The 18,868-nt window shown below is 39.3% G+C and overlaps 1 protein-coding gene across 26 annotated transcripts in view; it reads left to right on the plus strand.

The window, feature by feature from the left end:
* The first annotated feature begins 443 nt into the window (after positions 1-443).
* The window catches only part of PPP1R9A (protein phosphatase 1 regulatory subunit 9A), a 313,914-nt gene continuing 295,489 nt past the window's right edge, over positions 444-18,868 (plus strand). For 18 of the 26 annotated variants that reach the window (XM_070617521.1, XM_070617539.1, XM_070617526.1 and 15 more), the window contains exons 1-2: positions 444-569; positions 2,709-4,313. In XM_070617521.1, coding sequence (XP_070473622.1) covers positions 2,922-4,313 — 1,392 coding nt within the window. In that variant the 5' untranslated portion in view covers positions 444-569; positions 2,709-2,921. Of the gene's footprint in view, positions 570-871; positions 1,013-1,042; positions 1,466-2,708; positions 4,314-18,868 lie in introns of those variants that run through there. The other 8 variants (XM_070617522.1, XM_070617542.1, XM_070617529.1 and 5 more) reach the window with 3 other exon arrangements.

Consider the following 18,868-nt stretch of genomic DNA (forward strand, 5'->3'; position numbering starts at 1 on the left):
CTATACTGAAGGTCATGATCAGGTTTATGTTTTGCAGTAAGGCTGTAATACTTCTGGTATTTGCGGGGGAGGGGTGGAGGGGGTACTGAGCATTTATAAACGGGAGGGGCTGGGGGTCTGAAAAGCTCTCTCCTGAGGAGAAAGTCAGAAGACTTCCTCATTCCATTCCTTTTAGCGGTGGAGCCTTAAGGTCAAGGTGGGTGTTTAGGCGGAGGCCGCAGCGGCCTAGGTGGAGGCCACACGGGATCTGGGCCTAAGTGTTGGCCTTCCAGGCCAGGAGAGAGGCCCGGGGGTTTAATGCCTCGGGGTCATGGAGTTAACCGCAGACCTTGTGGGGCCCCAGCAGCGAAGCAACGCCCGAGCAGAAAGGCACGCAGGGCCTAGAAGGGCAGGCCTCGCCCCGGGCCTGAGGGCCCTCGCCCACGGCCGAGGGGGTGGGGCGGCCTCGCCTCGGGCCGGTGCTTTTCGCCCTCCGTTGGCCGCCAGAGGCTCCCTCTCTCTCCCTCTCCTGGGATTTTGCTGCCGGGCTCCCTCTCTCTGCGGCCCTAGAGTTAATCCCATCAGCCGAGGTGAGGCACCTGTTACCCCGGGCCTTCCTCACCCCCGCAGCCTCTCCCCCATCACGCCCCGGCTCCCGGGCCGCGCAAACGGCCGGCGCGGGCGGCCGCACGTGGGCGAAGCCCCTGCCTCGGCGGGACCCCCGCCCCAGGCCGGCCCGAGGGCGCGAGCGCGTCCGGCCCCGGCCGCCACCGCCGCCGCCCGCCCGCAATGGCGTTGGGGAGCGCCGCGCGCCTCCCGGGGCCGCCCGGCGCGGGCAGGGCGCGCGTGGGGGCCGCGGCGCGAGGGGAAGCGGCCGCCGCAGCCGCCCTCGGCGCTGCGCCGTGAGCAGCGGGTGGAGGGGCGCCGAGCGGCCGGCGCCGAGCCGAGCGCGGCCACCGCGGGTGGGGGGCGCCTCCAGGAGGGGGGAGCCGCGGCCGCCCGACCCTCCCCGCCGTCGGCGGCTCCCGCTCGGGTAAGGGGGAGGCTGTGCGCGGGGCGAGTTGGGGAGGGTGGAGATGAAGAGGAAAGAAACCGGGATGTACAAAGGCTGAGTCGCAGGCTGGGGGTGGGGGTGCGTTGTGGTTGGGGAGCGATAGGTTGAGGATCGGAGGCATTATCAGTGGGATCTATTGTTTCCTGGCACATTCGGAGGAAAAACAAAGGGATTTATGAGCATTACCCTGTAATTTCTTTTCTTTTTCTTTTTTAATGTGGCCGGGGAGCTCGGCTCTCCTCGGGCCACGCTGGAATCCGCCTGGCAGCCGCCGGGAGCCCCAGCCAATGTGTTAGGACTTCAGGTGCTTCCTGGCACAAAGCTAGCCTGCGACCTCCTACCGTAGCGCTTGGCGTCACCTGCTCTCCCGGCCCTGCCCCGGGGCCGAGGGATTGCGTCCCGAACCAGGCTTGGGAATCGGCTGCCTCTCAAGTTGGTGTTATTTATGTTTGTCTTTTGTGAGGGCAGGTTTTGAATCCCCCGGCGGCCCCATCTCCCCCGCCCCCGCCCCCTCGGGCTGGAATCGGCGGGGGAGGGAGTGGGGTGTGTGTGCAGGGGGAGGGGAGGGGAGGGTGTGTGAGGCTTAACCAAACGTCAGGGAAGAAGGCGATTGTCGATGCTTGACCAAAAACCAGGCAGCACACTCTGAAGCCTTTCTTGTTTGTCTGCATGGGCCATGCATGCGTGCTGGGCCAGGAGCCGAGTTTGGAGGCGATTTAAATGAAAGTGTGTGCTTCCTCAGCTGATTGTGCGTGAGAGTGATAATGGCTCGGCCTCCTATTAAGAAACAAAACAAAACAAAAACAAAACGAAAAATCTTTAGAACTACATTGTTTGCTCCTCAGCAGATCTTGAAGTATTTGACTGCTGGCGTATTGATATAAAATCCAGCTGTGGGCTGAAGGAAACCAGCAAGCATGCATTGTCTTGCATTTTGAGCTTATAGTAAGTTAGAGGCAAGTAGGAATAAGCAAATCAGGGTTATGAGAAGAGGATTCATGCTATATTTGTTTTCTGATCGTCACATTCTCATGCATTTATTCCCATGATACTCTACATCCTACCCTTAATAATATCCACTGTTAGGAAACTTCCAAATATTTGATATAACTGAACTTCGAGTGAAACTTATTGCCATTTAAGAACTTTCATCTGCGTGTTTTTGTCTGAAATTGCGCTAGTGTTGCTTTGGGCATGCTGTAAATGACAATATGGACCAGAAAGTGGGAAATAAGCCTCTAGAGGCGTGTTTTGGAGTTGGTAAACATAGATCCCAAACTTTTAATTGCACTTAGAATGAATAAATTCTACCTGATGTGGAGGATCCCAAGTGAAGTTCATTTTTCTGGACAGTTTGATGATTTCTGAAAGGTCTGCGAACTGCTGGTTTCTTTTAAAGTCATTCACAAAAGCAACCAAAACTTGGCTGAAGTATTGCTTTCAAGTGTACTTATGTGTAACTTGTATGTGTGTATGTTTTTGATTTTGGTAGGGGTCTCCAAATTGTTTGAAACATTTTTGTTACCAAAGACCAATCGGAGTTATAACTTTTAAATTTTTGGCTTTTAGATACCCATTTCAGTCTAAGCCACTTTGAAAAGAAAAGTGTATATTAGTTGACTAAACGAATTCAAATAAGTAAATGAATTCAGAAATCCATTCTTTTCTATTACAGATGAACCTCTAGTCTTGCTTTGAAAAAGCCATTTTGTGTAACTGTTGACTGAATAATTTCCTAATACACCTGTTGGGAGGATCACTGACCCAGTATGCCATTTGAGAGGTACTTTTTCTTGACCAAATACTGGTGATTAGAGAAGAGAGGTGTTTTGTTTTTTGTTTTTTTCCTGATCATTATGAACATTGGCTTTTCACTCCTGAAGTAAAAATGTTGAAAGCTGAGTCTTCAGGTGAACGAACCACTCTCAGAAGTGCCTCTCCTCACAGGAATGCATATAGAACTGAGTTCCAGGCACTAAAAAGTACCTTTGACAAACCCAAGTCAGATGGGGAACAAAAAACGAAAGAAGGTGAGGGCTCCCAGCAGAGCAGGGGGAGGAAATATGGCTCCAATGTCAACAGAATTAAAAATCTATTTATGCAGATGGGTATGGAACCCAATGAGAATGCTGCAGTCATTGCCAAAACAAGGGGCAAAGGGGGACCTTCATCCCCTCAGAGAAGAATGAAGCCCAAAGAATTTCTGGAGAAAACGGATGGCTCAGTTGTTAAGTTGGAGTCCTCCGTTTCAGAACGAATTAGTAGATTTGACACAATGTGTGATGGCCCTTCATATTCTAAGTTCACAGAAACTCGGAAGTTGTTTGAGAGAAGTGTGCATGAATCAGGACAAAACAACCGATATTCCCCAAAGAAAGAGAAAGCTGGGGGGAGTGAACCTCAGGATGAATGGGGTGGTTCCAAGTCCAACAGAGGCAGCACTGATTCTTTGGACAGCCTCAGCTCCCGGACCGAGGCTGTCTCCCCAACTGTGAGTCAACTGAGCGCAGTATTTGAGAACACTGACTCCTCCAGTGCCATCATTCCCGAGAAGGCTGAAAACGAGTACTCAGTGACTGGGCATTATCCCCTGAATTTACCATCTGTTACTGTTACAAATCTTGACACCTTTGGTCACCTTAAGGATTCTAATTCTTGGTCTCCTCCAAGCAAACACGGTGATGATGCAGAGGATGCTCAGAAGAGTAGTACTACTCCAGTACCGGAAGTGGCTTCGAAAAGTACCTCTCTAGCTTTGATGCCTAGTGAAGAGACACAGCAGAGCAAGGAAGCCGAGGACTCCACCTCCAACCAAGAGACTCCTGACAGAATTGACAAAGACATTCCCGAAGAGCCTTGTGCTGAGGATAAGGCAATGCCAGAGTCTGAAATCCCTTCACCACAAAATGAACCTTTAGGAGACGCTGAAGCTAATTTGGGTGGGAGTGAGGCAGCAATGCAACAGAAGAAAGAGCTAGCAGGTGTTGATTTTACCTCTGCTGGTGCTTCTGGATCCAGTTGTGGAAAGGAAGGACCCGAAGATTCAAATAATTTTGAGAGTTCCCATGTTTACATGCACAGTGACTATAATGTGTATAGGGTAAGATCCAGGTATAATTCAGACTGGGGAGAGACAGGCACTGAACAGGATGAGCAAGAAGACAGTGATGAAAACAATTACTATCAACCTGATATGGAATACTCAGAAATTGTTGGATTGCCAGAAGAAGAAGACATCCCAGCAAATAGGAAAATTAAGTTTAGTAGTGCTCCAATTAAGGTAAGTATATTTTCTCAGTTTGTTTTTGAAGTTTTCTCTGGTTTTTTTCTTTTTAGTTTTTGGGCCTATCTGTATGTAGAATAGATTCGACAACTATAAGGAATTCAGGGTGATTGATGTACACGTGTTCTCAGGTGATTTTAAAGTTTGGAGTTTGAGAGATACCCATCAATATTTCCTAATGTGCTTTGTAGTTGCATAAACCAGTGTTGAGTAATATTCAAGTTGAAGAAGTTTGGGGATTGTGAGATGCATTCCAGTGGACTGGAGTATGAATGATAGGAACACTGAAAACCAGGATTGTTAATTCGAAGGATTACTTCTTTAACTAGTTTTACCTAAAATTACCCATAAATCATAAAATTTTCTGAATCTAAGCACTGTAGGATATGAGGTATTATGTACAATGGGAGAGTTATGATAACCTTGAAATAATATTCTTTATTTACTTGCTTAAAAAATCTGAGTTGTCCCTTAAGTGTAAGTGGATTGTGAGGAATGCTGAAACTTTTTTTTTTGTACTGCTGCTTGGTAGTGAAAGTTTATTCATGGAAATAGATTAGCGGACTTAAGTACTTTGATTGGAAAGCTGTGACTGTAAATAGCTTTGAGTTCAGAATTTGTTATGTAGCTTTACAGTGAAATTTTGTGCAAGGAAGTTAAATTGATTTGCCAGTCATGAATTTATTTTTACCTCTTAAACACTGGATGCATGCCACTTGAATTCAGATGCTCTATTCTAATGACTTCACTTAGTTAACATTTGGTATAGAAGAATGGCACAGAGTACATCACAGCAGCGGGTGGTGAAACATTATTAGCTGATAATGGCAATAGGGGCAGGAGGTGGTTGGTTGAGTGTCAGAATGTCCTGGAGTGCTTTTTCAAAGTGTACTTGCCCATCAGCTTTGTCCTAAGATTCTGGCATGCCCTCCTAAGGGAATCTGGAGGGTCGTGGTGGCAGAATGCGTAGTTTGAAACCACTTTCTAGGGGCCTCTAGCTTACGCAGTGTATATATATGATAGATTTGGAATTTGATAGGGAATCTTTTATAATTTTCTCCTCAAAATGTAAAATCACTGTTGTTATTTCCGTCTTACGAAACTTCCATATAAGGCTGAAATATGTATAATTTACATAGCAAAGAGAACTCTGACCTTGCTTTAATTATGAAATACTATTTTGAAGTAAAGTTAGTAATCTGTGAAATTATTTATAGGTGTCAGCAGGCAAACTTTCATTTCATTAGTGTAGGGCAAAAGTTCTGCGTCAGAATGGGCCATGTCAAGTTAAACTATGTTTAGAATAACTAGAGGTGTGAGTCTAGTTTCTAAGTAAGCTAAGTTTCTTTGCTGTACTTTACAACCTTCCTTTGCCCTTCTTTCCCCTACCCCCCACTTCTAGGCACTCTTTAGAGGTGGCTTTTCCTCAGGTCTATCCAGTGAGCTCCTAAATTTCACCATTTGTGTCCCCTTTGCAAGTGCTACCCTTTGAACATTATCTTTCTACCCCTTAGGAAGAAAGCAGTAAGATTAAATTGTTTCACACTGAGCAAGGTAGGAATAACTGAAATGAACTCTTCAAGGAGTTTGTTAAAACCGGTGACTGACTCCTTAAAGGAGGATAGTAGTTGATGAAAATTTATCAAGTAGAATACTACCCACTCAACCAAGTGGGGCACCAGCCTTGTATTTGGGTCCGGTGCTGCACCAGACATAACTGCACAGTAATAGGTGTAATGACTTTTAAAGGATTTATCATTGAAATATAGCTGTTCAAGATCTAAACAGACCGGGTTTTGGGGTATGATATTTTGAAATTCAAGTGATTTTTTTTCCTACTATTACTTATAACAATAAGCATCTTGCCTCTGAATTTTTGTGTAATAGACTGTGTATTTCATATAACACAGAATGAAGTAGATTACATACATTTAAGTTTCACATATTTCATCAAGAACATAGATCAAGAATAAGATTTGTGAAGCAGAAAGATAATGCACTGCGTTTTAGTGGGCTGTTAGCAGTGCTGGTTGGAGTGGATTAAGTTTGCAAACAGAAGATTCATTCTTAGCCCTTTGGAATGATTAAGACAGTTACTCTTTCTTGTTCCCATTGTTTAACATGTAAGTGGGTTCACTTGGAAATTGTGAGAGCTTCTTTTCTGCTGGTGGTGGTGGTGATGGTAGTGTTTAGATTATTCTCCAATTAAGATTTTTGCCTCAGAGGGTGGTAATTTAATAAGCTTTTCAATAAGTATTTATTAATTAAATTCAGTAAGTATTTATCGAAGCCTTATCATGTGTCTGTTCTCATGCTGTCAGCTGCAGAAGATACAAAGATGTATAAGATTCTCTGTTTCCGCTGTGAGCTTGTAGAGTCAGTTCTTAAACACCTGCTTCTTAAAACCCATGTAACACAGTGTAAAAACCTGTGCTGAAATGTCTAATGTCCTATGAGAACTTTCACTGTCCTAGGCTATTAAGTGCATGGAGTGAGCAGGATTTGATAGATCATTTGAAAGGGAATGTACTTAGCTTTTCCCTATGTATGTTTCCTGTTCTTTTTATAAAGCTTTATTTATAGAATGGGAAGTTATGATTTCCAATCTGGATCTTTTCCTTTGAAATTTAAATACACTTCCTCTTTCAGAAGCAACAGGGAACATATTCCTTACAGAAATGATCTTTAGAACTTTTACATTCTTTTCCTGGTATTCTCATCTCCTTCTTCACTAGGGTGAATATTCTCAACACTTTTAGTCTTTTGTTTTGGATCTTTGTTTATGGTGGTTGTGCATGTGATGTCCTCAGTTTCTATTGCAGTTCTTCTATTGATATTTTACATGGATATTGCCCTAAGATGACTTAAATCTGGACCTAGAAAATCATCAGAATAATAGCTGGTCTTTCCTGTGTAGAGTATTCCTTATACGTAATTGTTGGTGACTTTTAGAAATGGTCGGATTGTTTCTTAATGGATAGGTTGATGTATTTCACAGTATTGTGGAAAATTAGAATAGGATTAATAGAAAATATAAAATCCAACTTTGAGATATGAAATGAAGGAGGAGTGTTATGAACCATGCTAATTTGAGATGTGGAATTATGCCTTCTTTCTCAGGAATTTCTCAAAACCAAGGGATTGAATTAATTAAATTTGTCTTAGATAAATCAAGGATAGAAAGGGTGACATTTTTCATTATTTTTCTGTTAATTTAGAACATTTATTGAGCCCTTACTATGTGTCAGGAACAATGCAAATGTGATACATACATGAATGACTGAAGCTGATCAAGTCAGCAACTGCTAGTAGGTGGCAAGTGTACAACCATTAAGGATGCTTCTTAGGCTGTTCTGCTCATCTCTCTCTTGGGTGATCTTTCCAAGGTCACTGCAACCTTATTAAGGAAATCTAACTCTTCTTCTCTTTCTGGTAGCCTTCTGTCCTTTGGAGTGGTGTTCTTAAAGCGTGACATATCTGAAAAAGGGTATTTTCCTAATTCCCGGTGAGGAGGAGATTGCAGGGTTAATGTTGAGGTGCATTGTGCTATACTTTTCTGAGTGTTTTCTCCAACTGTATGGAGCTTTACAGAGCTGGAGGTCAAAGGAAAATCACCAAGGGCAGCAATACTTCTCTAAACCTTATATGATAGTTGTTAAAAATGGATCTCTTAGCATTCTCTCCCCTTTTTGGGGCTCCGAGTTGTTGTCAGGGGGTCCATGCGGACCTTAATTCAGGATGGTATTCAGAGTATAGTTCTGAGATCCAAATTTCTGTCTTTGTGGAGCTTTTTCTTTTTAACAGTCTTGCTCAGTGCTTCTTAAATTTTAATATGCATATGAATCACCTGGGGATCTTTTAAAATGCAGATTTCTGATTCAGTAGGTGTTTTGTGGGAAATTACCTTGGTACAATGGTTAGCCTCTGGGTACAGTACTAGCTATCCTAGAAGTTATGGAATAGGCAGGTTTAGCAACCAAATTAAAATGCTCCAGTCACACAGTTTATCAAATCAATTTAAAACACACAGCCAGAAGCAAGAGGAAAGCTATGGGGTGAGTTAACACATGGTGCAGACAAGGTTGGAAGGACCACACTACTTAAGTCCTGGGTACACAATGTTCATCTGTCCTGTCCCTCTCTCTCTCACATCAGCCTTCCCCATTGATGGTATGATTATGAGGACTTGAGTTGATGTTTGCACAGGGACTCCACAGACTAGTGATGCCCTGAGCTAATGATGCATACTTGCTCTATCGAAGGGAGTGGGCACAAGGACACTTAGATACAGCTGTAGCTTTACCACTTTGCCTGCTGATGAGCCGTGGGTTTGATTTGTGTTTCTAGGGTGGAGCACCTGTGGGTCAAGGTTGGGACCATACTGAGTGTCCTCAGTAGGTGGCAGATCCAGAGATGACATAGCTATCAGTCCAGAGATGGCATGATGATGAGTTGGTCTTTCCATCCCTTTCTATCTACAAGTAAACCTCTTGTTCCTTCCATCATATTTTCTATTTTGGAATGTCTTTCGGGTTTACTAACTTATGTATTTGTAACACATTGTGAATTTTGCCTTCATCTTACAAGCCTCCAAGCTCTCATTGTCTATACTTAATAGAGCCTCTGAGTGTTGCCTCTGTCTCATAAGCTATTAGCTTACTTACCCAATGATTATCACTTTTTATGAGTTTCTTCCATTCCATTTGTTTTCTTGATCTTTGTAACAGAATTTAATATTCTCAAATAATACAGCAAACTCACAAAACAGTAGGTCTCGGGTGAGATTTTGCATTTCTAACGTGCTCTTGGGTTGGTGCTGATGCTGCTAGTCAAGAGACCACCCTTTGGAGTATGATTTTGAAGAACAATCTTCTTGCTTTTGAAAGGGGCAGGTCACAAGATGTTGGGGAAGCTCATTTAACAAAGCTGCTTTCCAGATGGATCTGCTGTAGCTAGTTGTGTGGAATAATATTCTTTGAAAACAGGTGTCAACTTGTAAAGTACATAAGGCACTCTGTTTCTGGATACCAAACTGGATTATGATCCCTAAATTCATAAGGAGTTTGGGCCATTAAAAAGTCACATCCTAGACTATTTGTGTGGTCTAAGTTTTTAATTATAAAAGGATAGGAGGAGGAAGTTCTTGATAATCGACTTAGAAATTCCATTCCTCTCATTCTTTTGGAAGCCTAAATTAATACAATTCTAGAGAGAGTATAAGAATTGTCATCTTATTTAGCTTGCTTTCATTTGGATGACTTTGATATTATAACATTTAAATTGGACTTCCTTTTAAATTTTCTTGTTTTGTAACGTATGGTTCCTAACCAGGTAAATATGTCAAATATTTTAATGTACTGTGTAAAATCAAATAATGAATATTTATTGAATGAACCCCTTTTCTAATATTGAGTGTGTATACTAATACCTCTTTTTATTTTTTCGTTGAACGCTGGTCGTTTGGTATTTAAAAAGGGATTCTTTTCTATAGCAAATTATTATAGATGTTTGCTGGCATTTATTTTGGTAGAAAAATTTAAAATTTCTTCCTTTTCACATTATCCATAATATTTTGTCTTCCCCTCTAAATTTCTTCACAAAGCACACTAGTTGTTGGGTTAATGGACTTTAAAGATAAGATGTGGAGTTTTGGGGAAAATTGCTTCCTATTATGTTATCCATATGTTGTTTACCTTATTAACCCAGTTACATGCTCATCAAAAGAAATTTGATTGAAATCTCATCTACATTAGATTTTTTTCTGATGTCTTACTTCTTCATGACTCAAAAAGAAAAAAGGTTTTGGAATTCCTGTAGAAAAATACAATTGGATATAGAATAAATTCTATATAAACAAAATAAACATTGGCATCTTAAACTCCAAATATCATTTCTTGGTTTTTGTGCTAACTTAATGTTTTTTCTTAATTTTCTATGCTCTTCCTTTTTTTAATCTATTTTGTGTTTGTTCTTTTGTTTCATTGTATTCTGTAGTTCTCATTTTGAATGGGAAGAAAACTTTTCAAGTTGTGCTTCATATTTTTTTCTTGCTAGTCACTTTAAAAATTTTCCCCTGGTTCTAATCTCTTCATTTTGGTTTGTGACATAGAAACTTAAAGATGAAAAATACTTAAAGGTAATCTAGTGTAATTTCCTGCTCTCTTCAGTTAGCCCCTCAATAGCATATTGCTGACAGATGATCATTTAGCTTCTGCTTGAATAATTCCACTTCTGGGGAGTTTATTATTTTGCAAGGTAAATGGGAAGTCAGAAGGAGAAACACGCTGTGCGTTTGTGTGTGTGTGTGTGCACGTGTGCACGCGTGTGCTTGAATGTGTTTGTGCTTATTTTCATTATTTTTAATTTGCAGTTTTTTATTGAGATAAAATTCAAATAACATAAAATTCACCATTTTGAAGTGTATAATTCAGTGGTTTTCAGTATATTCACAATGTTGTGCAATCATCACCATTATCTAATTCTGGAACATTTCTGTTACCCTGGAGAGAAACCTTGTGCCTGTTAGCAGTCACTCCCAATTCCCCTTCTTCCCGCATCATCTGGCAAACACTATTCTACTTTCTGTCTCTGTGGATTTGCCTTCTGGACATTTCATATAAATGGAATCAGGGGCATGCTTTTTAAGAGGAATGGAGGAGAAACAATGAGTATGGCTTGGGATATGTTAAAATTTAAGACCCCATGAGGACAGCAAACTATAGGAAAGTTTAGAGAGCAAAGGCAAAAGGATTTTCTGGATGGTGACATGGTCTAAAGACTAAGTGACGAGATGTGGGAGCAACAAATGCTGTCTACCCTGTTATGCAGTTTCATGGAGAAAAGGAAGACAAGAAGCTGAGGACGTAGCAGGAGCCAGAAAGGGATGAAGGTATTTGTATATTGAGGCAGAACAGTGTATGTGGCAAAGAGGATGGGTGGAACATCGCCCTTGCGGGACCTTGCACTTCTGTTCATGTAATCTGAAATTCCTATTGATGAAGATAAGTGTTTGCTTCAACTTAGGGTTTCTTTAAAGGCATAAACAGCGTTAATGCTAATTTATCTCTTTATATTGGTCTTTTCTAGCATGAAGGGACCCTTGTCCCTTTCTAATGATCCGATGCTAATTTCCATCCTACTGCTCTTAAGTTGTAGCTTTCATTATTCTTTCATGTTGATTGGAATTGTTCATGGACAAACTTCACTCTTTATTTATAAAATTCTCCTCATCCTTCAATTATAGATTTCATATGCCATACTTGCTATGATCTATAACATAACCATTTGTGAGATGAGTGATTTTGGGCAGGTATTTATTTAGTTTATTGCACATTGTCTACTGAAGCATACTATGTCTGTAACTATTAAATATTATTAATGGGGATGAAATATTATTAATGGGGATATTATTAACGGGGATTATCAAGGAATTACCTGATATTCTGTAAACTTGGACAAATTTGTCTGTTGAGGCTGCAGTTTTCTTCTTTGTAACTGAGGCTGTTTTACTGTAATTTATCACTAAGACCCCTTCTCATTCGTAACATCTTGTGATTCTCTCTTAAACCTGTTTGTACAGTGCCATTATCATAAATATTTGTGCTACTATTTCAAAGGGAAAATTTTGTAGAGTTATCAAAATGAAGAATTTATATTAAATTGCTCTTGAGAATGTTATTTATGCTATAGATTATGAAAACTTGAGAATGATTAAAATATTAAATCCAAGGGAGTACATTTTTATGGAGTGGCTTTTTAGAGCAACTTGACTTTTGAAAGTATAGTTTGAACTATATATTAAAACACCCTGTGAGGAACCTAAGAATAAAGAAAGAAATGTTTTGTAATATAGTTGCTGACATATTAATTGCTTCACTCACTTTTGTTCTGGAAATAGCTTCACAGCACAGTTCAACATGATTGAAATATTGATAATTTTTGCACAATTCCTAATTTTTCAGCCTAACTAGCTCTCTCTTTCTCTTGCACCCATCCTTACAAAAAGGACAGTGCACAGGCAGAGTATAAAGATATCCAGAAATTTTATATTTTAGGAGAGGAAAGTTTTGTTCTTTGCTTATTTAATCTATTTCAGAGGAATTTAAAAAAAGCATTTGTAGAGTTAAAACTGTTCCCCACATATTTATGTATGAGGAAAAGTGGTTTTAAATGAAACAGCTCACAGACATGTTAGTCTCCTTCTCTCTTTTTTAAGTCGGATAATAAGTTTTTTTCTGGGGAGAGCTATGGTTCCAAATTGTTTCCTATACCAGCTGAAATACGGTAGGCTAGAAAGGGGCACACAGTGGTTGGCAAGGGTCAAAAAGGTAAACAGAGTCATGGAGACCATGGAGGCTTCTTTCCAGAAGTATCCAGGTGAGAGGCTTCCAGAGTAAGTATTTGGTGTTTCTCCCGTGATGCTTTTGGACTGCCATGGCCACAGAGTGACTCTGTGTCTCGAGTCTGTCATTATACAGCGAGCCAGACCTTTCTCTTTGATCCACTTCAGATCTCTCCAAAAATTACTTTTTACTTTACTCTTCTTTCAAAAATATGTCAGGCTAGAGCTTCTGCAGGGTACGTTCATACTGGAAAATTTGTCTAATCTTGAATACAAAGATTTAGTACTTAAAGTCAGAGGTGTGTGTTCAGGCTTTTGAAGAGTTTTCTTCCCCTGTAAGGCACTCAGCAGAGGAGGGAAAAACAGGTTTATTGGTTGGTTTTTAAGGTCCACTTGTGAGTCCATGCCATATTGATGGGTTCTTTTGCGAAGCACTTGTTTGAGATAAAATAGATGTGAAAAGTTGTTTCATAAAGGAAGAAAAAGAGGTGAAATCACATTTTTCATTACGAATCAACTGTTAGAGGCATTTTTTTTTTAAGAACCCATTTTTCAGGGAAAAGGCAAACTTATTGTAGGGTGCATGACTATCATCTTGTGCACCAGTCCATAAAATGTACTTAACTTTAGAAGTTTATTCTGTAGGTAGAATAACAAAGTACACTAATTTAAGTTGCGCATCAGTTATTATACAATATGCTATGCCCAAAGCACCCATTTCCTCTCAGAGATTTTAAGATTAAGCACTGAACATTAAAACTAACAAACACACAAGCAAGCCTCATGAAAAATAAAAACGGGACCAGAAATGAAAATCTATGATATAATAGGGAGAGCAGAATATAAGAATGATAATAATGTAGATTGAGTCTTCATTGACTTTTGATAGATGTGCATAGCACTAAATTAACATTAAAAGGAAATTAACACTATCAACAATTTTTTGTTAAGCATCTAGAATTTTCTCTGATTATTTATTTTGGATAGATTCCTAAAAATAAAATTGTTGGCTAAAATATTTGAAAGCCTTGATACATACTGCCTGAATTATTATTTGGAAAGGCTGTATTAGTTTATAATCGGGGTGGCATTGGAGTGGTTTTCCCACAATCCCGGCACCAGCACTTGGTATGATTTATATACTTTATAGTTTTCAGTTTGGTAGGTGAAAAATGTCTCTCATAATCTCGTGTGTTATATGGATTTATTGGTGAGGTTGAATGTTTTCATGTATTCATAGGCCGTTTTTGGATATGAGTTCTGCATGTTGTTGATTGTCTTTTTTTGTTAATGATTGTGAGTGAGGAGTATATGAAAGTGTTATTTGTCCTGGTAGAAAGTTAAAAGGATTCACATATCCAAAATAGGGGGATGGTTAAATTCATTATGATATATACATATAGTATCAGAGGATAAATTGTGTTTTCTAAAATTTTTAAAGATAAGAAATACTTCACAGTATACTGTAGGGTAAAAAGATTGGTTAAATACTTGATATGCATTTTTACCTCAATTATATTTTTAAAGTATGTGTATTTGCACCTAGAACAAGGATTGAAACACATACATCAAAATGTTAACTCTGATAATTTCTGGATGGAGAGAATAAAGGTGATGTTTAAAAAAAATTATATATATATATATATATATTTTATGCTTTTTCTCCCCCAAATCCCCGCTGGTACATAGTTGTATATCTTAGTTGTGGGTCCTTCTAGTTGTGGCATATGGGACACTGCCTCAACGTGGCCTGACGAGCAGTGCCATGTCCGCGCCCAGGATCAGAACCAGTGAAACCCTAGGCCGCTGCAGCGGAGTGTGCGAACTGAACCACTTGGCCACGGGGCCGGCCCCCAAAAATTATATTTTTTTAGGTTTACTAAGTTTTCTACAATGAGTGTATGTTATTTCTTTAATTATATAAGAAGAAAGGTGATGGGGGACACAATTGGACTGAGCAGCAATAACAACTTAAGAAGTTGACAAAAACCTTTTTTTAATGCTGTCCAAGATTCTAATAATTAATTTTTTAATGTAATTTTCTTTGGAGGTCAATAAGTCACAGAAAAAAATTTTGGTTGAAGAGTATAAACTTACGGAATACTGAAGAAGGTGCTGGTTTAAGAAAATGGGTGAACTTTTGACAGTTGAATTCATTAAGTGCATACTTTTTAATCCTTGGTAAAATTGATCCCACATTTGTGGTTAAGCTTGTAGGTATTATGGGGGGAGGACCTTCCGATGTATTTTAAATTATGATAACATTTGCATAGGTGTTAGATATTTTGCCTGAGTTGCTGTTGTGTGCATGATATCCTAACGAGTTACTTAAGATATGCTTTTAAAAACTGGGTGTGTATTCTGGATTTGAAGTGAAAAATATGTTAACGGGTAGTTTTACTAAAAATAATAAATATTTGTTTAAAGAAAGCCTAACAGTTCTCCAGTGTGAGATCATGTCTTTCTTTTTGATCTGTTAAATTATTAAGCCTCAGTCAGCTTTCTCTCTCAGAAGTTGAGAGAGTAGCGATGTCAAGTTTAGTGTCTTGCCTGTATGTAATCCTCTGAAAACCCTTGCATGCACTGTTGAAAACAGGATTTTGAGTTCTAGGCCTCCACAGCGTCATTTTGAATATGTTTCCTGTTCCCAAACAGCAGCCAATATGTAGTTTCCTGTTGTTCTTAACAAAAGTTTTAGCTGAAAAAGAGATTCATTTGATATATGATTAGACTGTGATTGTATCTAATATTTTTAGTTGGAGTTAAAGGGTCAGTTCCTCTCCTGCACTGGACAGTGTTCCACCTTTGAAAAGTTTTGGTGGAAATGTTGGAGTATATAAATCATGAGAAAAATATTTTTGTTGGATGGCAGAATTTTCTGAAATTAGTTTAAAGTATTCCTTCTGGCCCAATTAGATCAACAGATAGCTCAAATCTTACGGTTTTAAGCAGTTCTGGCATTTTATAAGCTCTGATGAAGTCCTAGTTAAATTACCTTACTATGTAATTTGGTGCTGCATTATCACTTTTCATTAGGTAAACTTGAACCTTCCTACAATATGGCTAATACATTCTATTTGTATTTTATTGAATACTGAGTTTATAGTAGTAATACTTATATGATCATATAAAATCGTAAGGATTATTTAAAGGAGCAAAGGCAACATTATTATGCACTCAACCAAGTTTGAGGTGAAACTTGTTTGTCCATTGGAGACTGTGATGCTTCTGGAATTTTTATATTGCGGGTTCCTTTTCTAAATAATGAGTTCTGTAATTAGTATTTTTAAGGAACTAGAGAGCTCTAAGGAGGTTGCCCCATTTGCAGATGTAGCTATCAGAAGTTTTAAAGTTACTCGGTTTTGGCTCTTATTGTCTTGTGAAATTCTTACCCTTAATCTAGAAAGGAACCGTTGGTAAGTAGAGTTGATCCCTCTCACTGGAGGATGGTGGAAATAAACTGTAAATATTGATATGAAATATGTTTGAAGGTGTCCTTTTTCCACGTTTTGTTCTTAATGTTTAGGCAGTATGTTAATCAGGTTCTCCAGAGAAACAGAACCAATAGGATGTATACGTTTATGTGTGTGTTCATGTGTGAGTGTGTATATATATGTAGAGAGAGAAAGAGAGGAAGAGAAAGAGGAGAGAGATTTATTTAAGAAATTGGCTCACCTGATTATGGAGGCTGGCTGGCAAGTCCGAGAACTGCAGGGTGGGCTGGCAGGCTAGAGACCCAGGGAAGGACTCAGGATGGAGACTCCAGGTTCAAATGTGAAGGCCATCTGCTGCAGAATTCCTTTTTGCTCAGGGGAAGTCTGTCTTTTGTTCTATTCAGGCCTTCAGCTGATTGGATGAGGCCCACCCACGTTAAGGAGGGCAATCTGCTTTACTCAAAGTCAGCAGATTTAAATGTTAATTTCGTTCAAAAACACCTTCACAGAAACATCCAGAATAATGTTTGGCTAAGTGTCTGGGCATTGTGGCCTGCCCAAGTTTACACACAAAATTAAGCGTCACAGTCAGGTTTTCTTATTTAGTTGTACCCTCTGAAGCTGTTTCAGGGAAAAAACTCTTTTTTTCCACATAACTCAATGTTGTTGTTTTCCCCAGTCATTCTTAGAAAACCTGCTGAAGGGGTTCTCCATCTTGGGGTGGCGTACAGTAGTAGAAGTAGGATGATCACATGGTTTTGAGTCAGAGCTGGATTCACATCCTGCTGACATGTGAGCTTCTTAAGAAAATGTGTTTAAACTTTGAAGGCAGAAACTTTATCTGTTTTTGGTTGTGTCTCCAGGACTGTCACACTGCCTGGCACATAGTAGGCACACAATCAGTGTTAGTAACCTTTGTTGTCCGTCACCCCTGCCCTTTCCTCTTCCCTTCCCCCCATCTGAAGGTCTGAATTGAGATGATGGTGATAATATTTGTACATGTGTAATGATTGTATAATTTATTTATAGGTAAAATTCTTCAAGTTAGCAGTTATAATTGAAAGCTGAGTGGTTCCATTACAGATTGTAATCTTTTCTGGCCACTGCTCTGGCTTGCTGAAGCTCTTTCATTTGGGGAGTCTCAATCTATTGCCCTGTAAGTTAATGATGGTTTATAAGTAACCAGAAACACTCATTAAAGTATGGTTGCATGAGATATGGCTGTGAGAGTTGAAAGGGGAAAGTATTCATTTTGCCTTAACTTTACCTCTACTTTCAGTGATTGCCAAGCTTGTAATTAGTTGCAAGAGAATATAAAAATTGAAGCTCCATATGAGAGTTGTAAAGCTACTTATTTAGAAATCGCAGTAATTTGCTAAAACTTTGGTAACTTGAATATGTGAGTATATTTGTATTCTTACATGAAAATTATTGAAAATTTAATTAAAGAAGGCAGTTGAATTATGTTTTACCGTTTAGTCTCTTCTCCACCTTTTATTTCCTGGGCCTGTTCATTAAAATGTGGCTTCTTTTGTTCTTTTCAGTGATTAGAGAGAAATTACTTTTTTTGGATCATTTCTGCCCCCCATCTCCTTGATACTGATTTTAGAAATGTCCTTGGTTTTAATTCCAGAGCTAAGTTACAATTTTATAATTATTTTGATAGTCAGTTGTCTCATTCTTTAGTAAAGCTCTTTCTGAGTATGGCTTTTGTTTATCCAGAAAACAGTTTACCATTTTTCTCAGTGACTTGTAAGTAATTAGTAATAAACTGCATGGGGAACAAATAATCCAAGGTCTTCAAATTGTATTTTTTGTCTGTATGTTTCCTCCGTGAATTATCTGGAAGATGTCTGACAGTTGTTACTAGGCTAAAATATGAAATGGTTTTGCGTGTTCATGTAAATTTGTTTATGTACAAAATGCGTATCATTTTCCCTAGGCAGAAATAGCTTTTAATAGCACTTTCTAAGGCAGAGAATTGCGGAGCTGTTTTCTGCATTTTTCTTTTTAGATAAAAATATAATAACTTTTTGGGGGGTTTATGTATGTTTCTGGAGACACAAAAAAAGTGTTCTGTAAAAAAATCACCTTTTAGTGTTAGTGATGTGGTGAGAATATATGACAATGTGAACGTTCATCATGTTGTTTGAATGAATTAAGCCAGTGTGTCAAATGTGATTATTACTGCTGATGATATTTTTTGTTTTGAGATGAATATAATAACATTCTATAATTACTGTATGGGCATTAGTCAAAGTTGATAAATTACTTGTTATTCAGGTGTTTATAAATAACTGGTTATCTTGCAGCTATTTAGAGAAGCATTGTCTTCTAAATTGATTGATAACAGTCAACAAACATTATTGAATATACTTATTATGTGTTGAGCTTTGGGCTCTGCTGTGTGGATATTAAGATAAATAACACAACCTGTTGCTCCTTAAGAAATGTATAGTCTTGTGAAGGAGATAGAGAAGAAAACATTTATAGGATAGTGTGATCAGTACTGTGATATAGGTATATACAGAAAATGACGGTGTATCTTTCTTTGTGCAAACTGTGACTCTTTTTTTTTTTTTTTAAAGATTGGCACCTGAGCTAACATCTGTTGCTAATCTTTTTTTTTTATTCTTCTTTTCCGCAAAACCCCCCAGTACATAGTTGTATATTTTAGTTGTGGGTCCTTCTAGTTGTGGCATGTGAATGCCGCCTCAGCCTGGCCTGAAGAGCGGTGCCGTGTCCATGCCCGGGATCCGAACCGGGGAAACCCTAGA

The sequence above is a fragment of the Equus przewalskii genome, chromosome 4 (assembly GCF_037783145.1).
Source record: "Equus przewalskii isolate Varuska chromosome 4, EquPr2, whole genome shotgun sequence".
Lineage (NCBI taxonomy): Eukaryota > Metazoa > Chordata > Mammalia > Perissodactyla > Equidae > Equus > Equus przewalskii.